Source organism: Eupeodes corollae, chromosome 3 (genome assembly GCF_945859685.1).
Source record: "Eupeodes corollae chromosome 3, idEupCoro1.1, whole genome shotgun sequence".
In the NCBI taxonomy this organism is placed as follows: domain Eukaryota; kingdom Metazoa; phylum Arthropoda; class Insecta; order Diptera; family Syrphidae; genus Eupeodes; species Eupeodes corollae.
In genome coordinates this window covers 77,742,782-77,756,718 of record NC_079149.1, presented here as the reverse complement: position 1 = coordinate 77,756,718, position 13,937 = coordinate 77,742,782, and the positions used below count along the sequence as shown (strand labels likewise).

Below are 13,937 nucleotides of genomic sequence, written 5' to 3'. Positions count from 1 at the left end.
ACGAACTGCGTGGCATATTTTGAATTTTCATTCACATGATCTTCATTTCTATTCGCAGACAGCGAAGAATTGTCAATTTATAATTATCCTTTTCAACAAACAAAAGAAAAGTGTTGGAATATTTTTGAGGTTAAGTTGAAGCTGAGCGCGAACAACTTACTTGTTGCAGTGTGGGTGGTATGTGAAACACGAATAGAGTTTGACAGTTCGTAGCAACCACTCTGCAATTAGTTACTACCAAATTGTTTTTTCAAAATTGTCTTGTTCTAGAGAACAAAATGCAAATTTTATTATCCTAACATAAGTGTTAGAGACCCTCTAAACTGCACCAACTATAGAGGAATCAGTCTACTTCACATCGCCTAAAATATCTTCTCTGCCATAATATGTGAACGTCTAGAGCCCATCGTCAACAACTTGATAGGTCCTTATTAGTGTGGTTTTAGACCAGCGGGAAAGTCCACAGTCGATCAAATATTCACATTACGGCAGATCCTGGAAAACCCCAAGAACACCAAATCGACACCGATCATCTTTTCATCGATTTCAAGGCCGCATATGACAGCATCTACAGGGACGAGCTGTATAGAGCTATGTCTAGTTTTGGCATCCCTGACAAACTTTTCCGTTTGTGCAAGATGACCATGGAGAATTCACATTGCTTCATAAAGGTTGGAAGCAATTTAACAGAACCTTTCGATTCCAAAAAAGGTTTTAGACAATGTGATGCGTGTCATGTGATTTTTTTAACATTGTGCTTGAAATAATAGTGCAGACCTCACACGTCAACACTAGAGTCACTACCTGTCAAAAGTCTGTCCAATTACTAGCACATGCTGATGACATTGACATAATCGGAAGAACTTAGCGTGATGTCAATGGAGCTTTTATGAGTATTGAGGCAGAGGCGGCAAAAATGCCGTCAAGAAAGGACATACAACACCGACGTCTAGGTCGTCTTGGAGGTAGTCAAGGACTTCGTCTACCTATGCTCCGCTGTAAACGCAGAAAACAACACCAGCGCCGAGACCAAACGCAGAATAACTCTTGCTAACCGCTGTTTCTTTGGGCTAAGAAAGCAATTAAGTGGTAAAGTCATCTCTCGAGGGGACCAGAGTTTAGCTATATAATACCCTGTCCTGCTATACAGAAGCATGTACTATGACAAAAGCGAATGAAAGCACCTTGGGTTGGTTCGAGAGAAAAGTTCTTCTTGATCTACGGTCCCGTATGTTATCGAAGGGGAGTGGAGGAGAAGATGGAACGACGAGCTGTACGGGATGTACAGCCACGTAGACTTAGCCAGAAGGGTAAAAGTCCAACGACTATGATGGCTGAGTCACGTAGAGCGCATGGAAACCAATGCTCCGGCCCGGAAAGTCTTCGAATCCACACCCACAGGACAGCGCAGTATGTAGCTATGAGCTATGTAGGAGCGCGAAACTGGAGACATCTTGATAGGGACCGAGTTAGATGGAGAAGTTTGTTGGGTGAGGCCCTAGTTCACACAGGACTGTAGCGCCACCTTAAGTAAGTGAGTAAGTAACATAATTGTTCAATTGGTTTCTTGTAATTTAAATGTGTTTTTGTTTAAAATTGGCTTTTTGAAATGTGTAAATTCACGTTTGTTCGTCCATTCGTTGTTCTCTCTAAAGTGAAAGGCCCTTAAGGTCTCGTTAACAAAAACAGATTTTGAAATTAAACTCTTTTATCTTATCCGAAAAAGTGCTTATATTTTTTAGTTATTTTTTTTTTTTAGAAAAATTCAACCGGCAACTTTTTTAACAAAACAAGAAAACTTACATAAACAACAAAAAACTGATAAGAAATGGTTTTCGACTCAATTATTAGGAGAACAAATAAAGATATTGACTTCAAATTATTTATTTCACATAAAATATTTTTATGAATATTTAGACAAAGTTTTAAGCAAGACAAATAGACCGACGAGATAGGAAGTTATCATTGTGGCTCGCACCCCAGTCCCTTTTTTGGAATCAATTAAAAAACACACAAACTACGCCATCCCCCAACTGCAATTTGACAGAAATGTCCAGATATCTATACCTTTCAGATCTTTCTGGGTGGGTAGGGCATTCCCGGAAGATGAGTCAAATCACTTGTAAACATATGGATCAAAAACATATAAAGGGTTTGGTGGATGCCGAGGCATAGAGACATTCCAGGAAATTGCAAGGCAGATGAATTGGCCAGAATTGGTACAGTGCAAGCCATTGTACCACATTTGGCTATGGCTGGCAAACCAATCGCTACATGTAAATTGTTGCTAATGCAAGACGTTATAAAGAAAGCAATCATCAGGTGGATAAACATCACCACGTGTCTGGTCGCGAAAAACATGTGGCTTACATTACATTTAAAGCGATAAAGGTGCTTGCTATCTCTAAGCAGAACCTAAGCATAACCTGGCACTTTTTAATAGGAAAACACGCCACGAGACAAGGGGTATTCTCAAATGACTTTTGCAGAAGCTGTATGGTTGAGGAAGAGGAGGAAACAGTTCTTCACCTGCCCTTATATGCCCTGCTCTAGCTCAAAAATGCAAGACTGAATTTCCCTAATATTAACATAACCAGTCTTTTCCGTTTTGTAAGGGACTCAAACTGGTTTCATTGAGCTTAGAAGAAAGCCTCAAGATTCATGTGGTATTACAATGGTACAATAACCTTACCTAACCTAAATATGTGTCTTTAGTGAGGCCTTTACAAATGGGGCTATTGTAGGGCATTCAATTTCCTGCAAAAATATGTGTTTTGACTCAAAATAAAAAAAAAGTGGTTGAGCACTTAAATTTGGACTATAACTATTTTTCGCCATTCTGAACAATTTTTTTTTTCATATCTTTCAAAAATACCATCTTTTTGACCCAAAGTATTGTAAATACAAAACTAGTTTTGATGACACATTTTACAAATATTTTTTTATCAATAAAAAAGTCACCGATCGAAAGAAAAAAAGACCCCTCGTCGATGAACAGGCATAATAATAATTTAGGTCATCGGTCGTCATCTTTGTAAAGTAAAAACAAAAATGATAATATAGATTGAAATATAAATATATTTTTTTAACTTTTTCCTAAATAGCCACATTAAACTACATGATTGTGTAGTTTTAACATTCACAGAATGAAACACATTATACATACATGAGTAGTAAATTAAGGATTCACATTAATAATAAGGGTGGATACAATTTTGTTTTATGCGCAATATAAAATACTAAAAACTATTTAAACAAATAAGTTAATTATATAAAACATATAGATAATCATACAGTATAGGTATAAATAATATATTAAAGTTGTGTAATAGGAACAATAGGTTTTATATTTACATATATAAAAAGGCAAGAGTTTAATATTTAATACAGTCTTAAAACCAATAGTACAATATTTAAAAAAAATTTTTGAATTGACATTCAGAAGCTTAAATAGACACACTTATAGCATTCTTTATCACTATATTACCAGTACTGCATGACAAGTTAAAACAATTTGTTATCCTGGCGGATTTAGGGTGACAATTAGGATGCACTGCATTTGGCAAGGAAATATTACTTCTTACGCTGAAGCGGTTAAATAATGGCAGTGGGCTAGAATTCCTCTCACTTTCGGTATCACTTTTTGGCGAAGAAAGATTATACCTGGTTGCTGGCGAGGGCGACAGTGATTTACGTTTTTCTTGGCGATCTGTTTCCCCATCACTATTACTTCTTATATCTGCAGCATTAAGTACTTTAAGTATTCCATTACATCCTATGTAATCAATAGCTTGTTCTGGTGATTCACTTCCTAAGTATATGCGACCACTGTTGCCAGTGTACTTAATAGCTCCACTATTATTCAATATCTTAACACGAGTGCCATTGCCAACGATATCCAAATTACCGGAATTCCGATTAATTCGAATCTTATTTCCGTTGCCGATGATACGAAGATTATTTCGATTACAGTCAATGCGAAATTCCTTGCCGCTGCCAATAAAATCCTTTGGGGGTTTTGGTTTGGAAGTCTTGGGCTCTAGTTCTTTTCTAGATTCTGCTTTGCATTTATTCATTGGTATTACATTATCACCATCAAATATTGGTACACCCATATTGTTTCTTGTCTTTAGAATGCGGAACTGAATTAAAAATTAATTTATAATTTTTCTTTTTTTTTTAACAATCACTAAAGTAATGCTAATGACCAAGGGGATTCACACTTTTGTTTTTTATTTATATTCACGTAGGTATGTAGATAGGAACACTGCGAAAAGCTTTTGTGGTTCACCGTTCCCATATGTTTCAGTTTTTTTTATTATTGAGAAACTTATTGTTTTGATTTATTAAACTTTTACTCTTGAACTTGCACCACCTCCATGGAGGGCTTCTTTTTGAATGAATGAACTAACTGAGGACTGAGTTTGTTTTATAGACATTTTTATACATGTATAAACATCAAGAGGTATCGTCATGAAAGCTTCTTTTTGATGATCGGGGGTTTTGGCAGTAGATTCAATCTTAGTCTATTGTGTTTTGGTTTCGTTGATAGGTATTGTTAGATAAAATGTAGACCTACAAAATTGTGTTAGAAAGGCATTTATAATAATTGAAGACCGAATATTTTGTATGATCATTACCTACATAGGTATTTGCATTTATGACTTGTTTACCATATCATTTATTTCTATAATACTTGTCCCTTTGAAGTTTAGGGCGTGTGAAATTGTGGAGATTTAAAAAAATCACAGTTATAAAGAAATCTCCGTTTTGTTATGAATAAAAATGCAGCTAACACGAAACAAATTAAATATTTACTTCAAGGCATGCGTTTACTTTTGTAGTAATTTCGTATTTTCCTATGTACAAAAAAAATTTAATATTTTTTTTTAAAGAAGTACTGTAGCTTAATTTTTCAAGTTTGAACTAGTGAGAAGTTGCGGAGTGTGCCAAGATGGCGATTTTATACCGCTTTTGGTACCACGTTGTAACACCACCTCGCGTCACCTGATGTCGTCACACCGTTCTAAGTGTCACAATCATAAGCAACTTCAAGTAATCACACAAAGCAGGATTGTCTCGCTTATTTAATTCTCAAAAATAATTAATTATATTTTTTTAAATCTTGAAAAACTTCAGACTATGGAAAATGAACTTATACATCCAAAAAATATTAATTAATAACAATTCCTTTTTTTTAAGTTAATTTTGAAATTTTTTCATTGATGAGAACAATATTTATTGTTGTAAATTGCCTTCTGTTTTGTAAAACAAAAAAATTAAAATTCCTTTTCATAAAAACGGTTACAACGACAGCACTTAAACCAAATGTCGGTTATTGCGAATTAAACTTTAAGTCTAATCTGATATCGCTTTTCACGATATGGCTTATAACGAATTAAGAAAAATAAAGGCATTTAATTTAATTAAATGTAGTAGATTTAAATGATAATTTCAATTTTGAAGTATATTCTATGTATTACTCAACTTTGCATCCTTTTTATATTCAGTAGGGTGGGCTGAAAAAACAATCGTTTTTTATTTGATTCGCAATACCTCACAAAAGTTTTTAATTACCTATCTGAGTAAATGTCTGAAAAAGATTTCTAAATAAAGAATTATGTTCGGGTCGCGCATTTCATTCAAAATTTTGAAAAGTTGCGAAAATTTGCGCGCCTTTGACTTTTTTTTTTAATAACTTAATTCACTACTATCAAAACGCAATAGATCCTAATTTGCACTTAGCGCATGAGAAACCTAAACAAAAATTGAAATCAGTAGTTTTTCAACATTAACTGACCGCGCAAATCGTGTAAAACATGATATTCATACAACTTTTTGATTAATTTTGAATAAAACTTGAAATGGTAAGTACCGCTTATTTCAATCTCCCACCGAAGCTGCGGTTTGAACTGTTTACATGGTCGTATTCTAAACTAATCTTCGAATGTAAAAACTCCTGATCCTGGCCGCCTTTCACATTCAAGGTGGTTGACTGCGTCTAATCGAGTACTCCGACTTTATGTAAGCATGGAAATACCCTCTGAAGAGGTTAAGCAATTAATACATTTTATTTTAAAATGATATATGCCTGTGTGGTTCAAAATTAAATCCAGGAAAAAGTTTCCAGATGGTCCTAAAATTGTTTTTGAAACCATCAGAACATCACGGTATCTCACTTAAAACTTGCTGCAAGTCATTAACCTTGTCATTGATTTCATTGAAAGTAGATACATCAGAGAACTAGGGTTGCCCCGAATTTGGAAAGCCAATTCGAAATTTCAACACTCCGAGGATATAATTCGTTGCTACAGACCACACCGACATGATTTGTTAATACACATGTAAACTTTCTCCTCCTGCCATTTTAAAGAGGATCACAGACGAACAAATTAAACAACTGATACACTCTGGCACACCTCTGGCCCCTGATTTTGATGATTTTTCTTGTCACACACAAGCAGTAGAACGGTGTGTACGAGTACGTTTCTGAAGTTTCAAAAAAAAGTGTGTGGAGTAGACGCAAGAGATGGCTTGATAAGAACCACCCTCCTGTCACGGTCATTATGCCTGAATTTTTCACAAAATCGGACTTTAAAGTGCAAACTATTTAATAAAATTGTTTGTTTTTCGTTTAATTATTTTATTTTGTTCTTATTATAGTTATTTGAGTAACCAAATGTGATGTAACAAAAACTGGAAAATCGGTGATTTTTGTGAAAAATTGTAATATTGATGTCCTTTTCGCGAACGTTCAACAATAAAAATTTATTAAATTCGTTGTTTTTTTTGTTTTCCTCCTGCTTTAAACTCATAATCTGGAACTATTGCGTTTGCATAATAGTACGATTTGTATTTTTATTTTAAATTAAAAAAACAGCAAATTTGCACAACTTTTTAAAAGTTTGAATGCAATGCGCGAACGAAAAACATTATTTTATTTGCAATTTTTTTTCAGAGTTTTACTCAGACAGCTGTATGGACGAGGAAGAGGAAGAAACAGTTCTTCATCTTCTCTGCACATGCCCTGCTTTGGCTCGAAAACGCAATAATTACCTAGGGGAATTCTTTAACGGTCTAAATGATCTAAATCATATCGGTATAATCAGCCTCTCACGTTTCGTAAGGGACTCAAGGTGGTTCCATTGAGCTTAGGAGGAAGCCTCAAGATTCATGTGGTATCACAATGGGCCATTAAACTGGTCTAAGTTTGTCCGTTTCCATCTTGGACAGCCACTATAACCTAACATTTACTCAGACAGGTAATTAACAACTTTTGTGAGGTATTGCGAATAAAAAAAAATGTTTTTTCAGCCGACCCTAATATTCAGTCATCAGTGTGTTAAGAGTGTGCTTAAAAACGAGTGCAAAAATAATGTAGTATTTATTGTAGAAAAAGCTTGAATTATTTCAAAGCTCGGATTGGAGGCACAGATTACGTTTCATCATTCATTAATGAATTAACATTTTGCAAAAATAAATAATATTGTATCTTATATCACTGAATATAACGAACGAATTCTCTAGTTGGATATAACGGATTTTGACTGTATCAGGAGATTTTTTAAGAAGTTTACAAGGTAAATAGGAGCATAAATGAAAACATGTTCCCATAGAATTTAGACACAAATAAATCTCTAGAAAAAAGTATGGGTTAATCTTTATTTGTATGATCTGCAAATTTGGTTTGGATGCATAAATGCATTTCGAGCTATGTATGTATGCACCTTATCACAATGGGCCATTAAACTGGCCTAAGTGTGTCCGTTCCATCTTGGACAGCCACTATAACCTAACCTAACCATGTATGCACCTAGGCTCATAATATTAAAAGTAATTATAATTTATACATTAGGTACACTCTTCTTCTTCGATTCAGAATTATATTACATAAATTCATCATTATTGTTATCGCTATTAATATGCTTCCGCTGTATTTAAGCCCGCTTAACATGACTCAAAATAAATTAGTTTCAAAGGTCTTGAGTCATGTCACGACCAGACGGAAATGTGTGATTTTTTTTCTTACGTGAGACAGAAACCTACACAAAACAACCTTAAAAGCTTTGTTTTACAACTAACAGAAAATTTTCAAAGCTCAAAAAATGCATTCATCAAATTAAAAAAAATAACTTTTTACGCTCGTGAAATATGCCCAATTTTCAGTCGTCGCCGATGCTCGTCAGGTAAAGTTTTGATTTAAACTGTGAAAATCGTTTCAATGCTTTTTCACATCTTAAGTTATGCTCTGTGGCCTTGTCAAAAAAAACCATCCCTTTCAAGGCATATTTATTCGTTTGATTTATAATGAACAAAATTTCACCATCCGGTGGATTCCCTCTTTGGTGTTAAGAAAAAAAGTTGCATTTTTTCCCAAGTTCATTAACGCTATAAATTTAACCTGAGACTCGAATATCGACATTCTGTATTTTAATAAATATAAGCTAAGCACACATACTTTCTATATACTAGTTTTTTTTCTTTCAAATATAATTAACTTATATAAAATCGTATGCATACCTGTTCATTATAATTGAACAACCTCTTACATAAGGTCAAGGGCGGATCCAGAATTTGCATCACACTTAAAATAAAGATGAGCTTTTGATCACCGCTTAAAAACATTCTTTAATGTTTTCTTAAGGAGGCTGACAAAACTTAAATAAAATAACCTAACATTTACATATTTCATGAGGTAAAATGACAACTTACAACTTAAGTTATTAGATTATTTTGGAACAGGATATGGTCTAACTATTTAATTTGGACGACTCAATACGTATGAAAGTATTCCAAGATTCTAACAGGATTCTAAATATACCATATTTAAGTGTGAAAATACAATAGTTTGGGACATTTTACGCAGAAATGCTAGAATTTGTGTTGAAAAAAATGTTCTTTTTGCATTTCTATTAATGCGAAGAACGCTACAAAAATATACATGCACAAACTCAGAATATGAGAAAGTTTGACAGAAAAACGGAATCGGTTATGAAGATTTCTCTAAGTGAATTTAAGTAAAAAATGTATTTAAAAATTAAATAAAAACAAGATAAGGATTATAAACAAGTTGAAGAAACTTTACTGTGGCACTCACAAATTACACGTTGCAGAATCTCTTTTCTCTTCAATTCTCAAGAGGTTCAAAGCTTTTATATTAAATAAATAGATTTAAAACAAAACATTCATTATGTTTTTCAAATAGGCATTAGTTTAACAAAAGTGTCACTTTTTCCGTTTGTGCGACATTCACAATTCAAATTTTAAATCTCAGTTATAGAGCACCCAAAGCAAATTCACTTCAAAAAGTAATTTTTTAAAAATCTTCAAGAACTTGAAAGCTTTTGGATATAGCAAAAAATTAGTTTTAAAAGAAGAAACACTTTAAGAAAGCCTTGCTATTGAAGTTTAAGGAATTTGTAAGCAGATCAATATCAAGTTGGCGATATTTCAAGGTTTTTTCTTAAAAACCTGAATATTTGACTTTTCTGTCTGAAAAGATCATATGGAAATAACTTAAAGCATTACTAACGTTTTTACAAATTCAAAATTGTTTAAAAATAAAGATTTTAGTTGTTTTTAACAGCAAACCGCTTTTTGGTGAATATCGTTAAATTACTAACAAATCTTTAGATGAAATCATTACTTATACGAGTACAACTGGACTTTTTAAGCTTAATGGTTCATATGCCCGTTCTCTAGATCGTTAATTGGTGAAAAGTTGATGAATTTGCTCTGAGCGATTGAAATAGGACTTTATTTCCGATTCATATTTTGTTCTTGGTCCAGTCCTCAATTTATCAGTTTAAAGTATTTGTATAGCATAGTATTTTTAGCAACAAAGTTTAAAGCAGTAAAATACAAAATTTATTTGTATACATACCCATCCCGACTGTCTATTTGTCTTGCTTAAAAGTTTGTGTTAGGTTAAAAAGGTTGTTAGTTGAATTATTCTTACAAATTTTGAAATTACCAACTATATTTTTTATATAGTTAGAAATAGTTAAGTTTGAAAATATAGTTTTGTTAACGACATTTTTAGTCAAACAAATTGTTTTACCAATTTTTGTAGCATTTCTTAAATTTTTACAAATTTGATGAATGAAATTAATTTGAGAGATATCAAGAACCGAACATCAAATTTTACCAAATTTGCGTACTATTTTTTGCAGATTTTATTTTTCTTATGAAAAAACGGACTGTTGGATTTTTATAAAAAAAACTACTAAATATCGAATACAATATTTTCTGTGAAATAAAAAGAGTTAAAAGCCAATATTTTTAATTTTGAAAAGCTATTTGAGTCGAAAGTACATTTTTACCAAGTTTTAGTATTTTTTTTTAGGTTTTTATTTAAAAAAAAACTATCAATTCCATTTTCTCAAAATTTTACTGAGTGTTGACAACAATATTTTTTTAAAAAATAAAAGTAGTTTTAAGCCAATATCCCAAAGTTTTGAATAGATATTTGTGTCGAAAATCACTTTTTACCAACTTTTATTAATTTTTTGTTTAGGTTTTTATTTTTTGTAATAAAACTGTCAATTCGATTTTCTCAAAATTTTTCCAAATGTTGACAATAATATTTCTTGTTAGTTAAAGTTAGCTGGAAGTTAATATCTCAAAGTTTTGAAAAGATATTTAAGTCGAAAATCAATTTTTACCAAATTTTGTTAAATTTTCTCTTATGTTTTTATTTTTGTAAACAAACTGTCAATTCGATTTTTCTCAAAATTTTACTGAATGTTGAAAACAACAGTTTTTAAAAGATAAAATTAATTTAAAGCCAATATCTCAAATTTTTGCAAAGATATTTGAGTCGAAATTCAATTTTTACCAAATTTGAGCAATGTTTTTTTTTAGGTTTTTATTTTTTATAAAAAATACTGTCAATTCGATTTTTCTCAAAATTTTACCAGATGTTAAAAACTTTATTTTTCGTTGCACAAAATTGTTTTGGAGGTAAATTATTTTATATTCATAAAATTTTCGAGGTGACACATTTTTTTTCTTCAGTTTTTTTTTGATTTATACAAAAAACCGTTAATTGGATTTTGTTCAAAAAATATAGTTATGTAAAATTTAATTTAAGTTTTCAAAACTTGAAGCAAGCATCACTTAAAAGATTGTTTAAGCCTCGATCAGAAAAATACATGGCAATTTCTTGCGATTGTAGCCCTCCAACGTCGAATCTTCTCATACTGATCTTTTATTTCTTATCTATTTGTTTCTTTAGTTCATCAAACGAAAACACATAAACTCCTTACGATTACTAGATAAATACTTAATTACCACACAGGTTAATTATTTTGTTGGTATATTTTTTATTTATTTATATATTCGTCTACCGAGTATTAAGACTTACAGACTACTAACTTTATTTACAAAATTAATTTGTTAGGACTTAACACTTAACATATAAAGGATTTTAGATTTATAATCCATTCTATGAATTGATTAATTAAATTCATTTGAATAAATATTAAATAAATATACCTATACACCTAGTGAAAGGTTCATTGCAACCACCGCGAATACAGGTAATATTTCAAAACAAACTCTTTGGATACATGAACAAGTTCGTGCGACCCAGTCGTGAGTTTTATTTTATTCAGCTAATACTCGTATTTCAAACATCTTGAAATATCCAATACCGATTTTGAAAATATATAATGATTTTTCACTTGACATTCATCGTATAATTGAGAACTCTAGGGCAAAGCCTCTCTTTTACTTTTATCTTAGAAGGGTGAACAATATCCCACATAGACGACAAACATTTAGCTATGCATAATAATATAAGGTCTACAATCAATTAAACTATTTTGAAGAGTTTAGAAAAAAAATTACTGTATAAAAAGTATCTAAACAAGTATGTCAACCAGTTCTAGACATTGACCTTAGTATCTACCAGATAGGAACCGTGTTATCTAAATATTTTACAGATAAACATTTATTCGATCGATATAATGTTGGGGGTTCCCTTCTAGTTTATCGAAAAAAATAAATAAAATCAATTATAATCGTAACCGTAAAAATGTTAAAAACAATGCAAATGAAGACAAGAGGAGGTGTCTACTTTATGTTATATTAACAAAAGCAAAAAAATCCCCTAATTCTATATTGTGTCTATAAAAGTGAACATATTTCAAGCGGGAAATATTTATTTACTAAAAATTAAGCATGAAAAATGTATGCCTACACACATAACTACAAACTTCAACTTTTAAAAGCAAAACAAATGTTTCATTAGTGATTATCTCCAAAGAAGTAGTTATTGCATGAGACTAATGATAAACATTTGTTTTAAGAACTTTAATGACATAAACTTACTTGCATAACCTGTTTTGAGAAAATTGTATTTTTTGTTTTCTTGGTTTAATTCATACTATTTGAATTACCTTTTAATATCTTTGAGAGAAAGAATTTTATTTGCATTGATTCAACATTTATTAGAATGATATCAATTTTTAATAATACAAATGCAAATGTGTTTGCTTGCTCAGAAGAAAGAAAAAAGCCCATGAGCAGCGTGAAGTCGAGGAGATCCAGGGATGTTTTAGCAGGAAACAGTTGCGGAGCTTTTATAGAAGAGTCAAAAAGAAAACAACGAGATTCACTAGCCGCCCTGGAGGCTGCAAATATAAGGAGGGAAATACCGTATTTAAGACTAAAAATCTGAAGAGATCATTTCACCCAAGTGCTTAATAGTGATGAAGTCAACTATTCCGCCAACGAGCAGCCACATCAAATCATTTGGTTGATGATCTTGACTCTAGAGTTTTACCCACCCTACCAGAGTGATATCAAACTAGCCTTCACCAGACTGAAGTCGAACAAAGCGGCCGGTGATGACGGGCTGCAGGCAGAGCTTTTCAAATACGCTGGAGCAGATGTGGTTAGGAGCATGCACCAGCTAGTTACTAAAATTTGGTTGGAAGAAAGCATGCCGACGAGTGAAACTCAAGCACCATCTGCCAGATTCATAAAAAAGGTGACCACCTTCTCTGCGCCAACTACAGAGGCATTAGCATTTTAAACATCGCATACAAGATCTTATCCAGCGTATTATGTGAACGAATCTACGCCAAATCCTGGAATAGACCCAAGAACATTACATCGAAACACACCATCTTTTCATCGATTCTAAAGCAGCTTATGACAGTGTAGACAGGAACGAACTATACCGTGCCATGTTAAGTTTTGGTATCCCTACCCTACCCTACTGATACGTCTTATCAGGATGACGCTGGAAAATGATCGTTGCTGCGTCAAAATTGTACCAAGTACCAAGGAGACACTTTAATCATCCCAGTCTTGCTGTATGGTGCAGAAGAATAGACCCTCTCCCAAGCGGATGAAGGATCTCTTGGTATCTATGGTCCGGTTTGTGTCGACATGCAAAGTAACATCTGGAGGAAAAGATTTAATCAGGAGTTTACACTTGCCACTGGTCAAAAGACTGTGTGTTTAACGATTAAGATGGCTAAGGCATGTCTACCGAATGAACATCGTAGCTCCAGCCCGTAAGGTATTCAACGCCAAGCATGAGGGAACAAGAAGCAGAGGCAGGCCTCATCTCCAGTGGAGTGATCAAGTTGAGGCCGACGAACGTGAACTTGGTATTCGAAACTGGAGACTGCAAGCTAGCGATCGAGTAAGCTTGCGAAAGTTATTACTTGAGGCCCAGGAGCACAATGCGCTGTAGCCCCAACACAAGTAAAGTAAGTAAGTATTATTAATACAAAATTTAATTAAAGTCGCTAGCGGTATTGGTCCGTGATATATTTTGGGTTACCAACATTTTTATTTTTTTTTTTAAATTGCTATGGTAAAAAACAACCCACTTTTTTTGAGAGACCTTTCTTCATTTTTCTGTGTTAATATCTGTATAACAAAATTAATTTGAAGTCGATATCTCTACTCGTTCTTAAAGG

At 32.8% G+C, this 13,937-nt stretch overlaps 1 protein-coding gene across 1 annotated transcript; it reads right to left on the bottom strand.

The window, feature by feature from the left end:
* Nucleotides 1-3,060: 3,060 nt before the first annotated feature.
* LOC129952272 (uncharacterized) lies at nt 3,061-4,416 on the bottom strand. Its single transcript, XM_056064781.1, has one exon. The coding sequence runs from the start codon at nt 4,113-4,115 to the stop codon at nt 3,447-3,449; it is 669 nt and encodes a 222-aa protein (XP_055920756.1). The 5' UTR covers nt 4,116-4,416; the 3' UTR covers nt 3,061-3,446.
* Nucleotides 4,417-13,937: the final 9,521 nt, after the last annotated feature.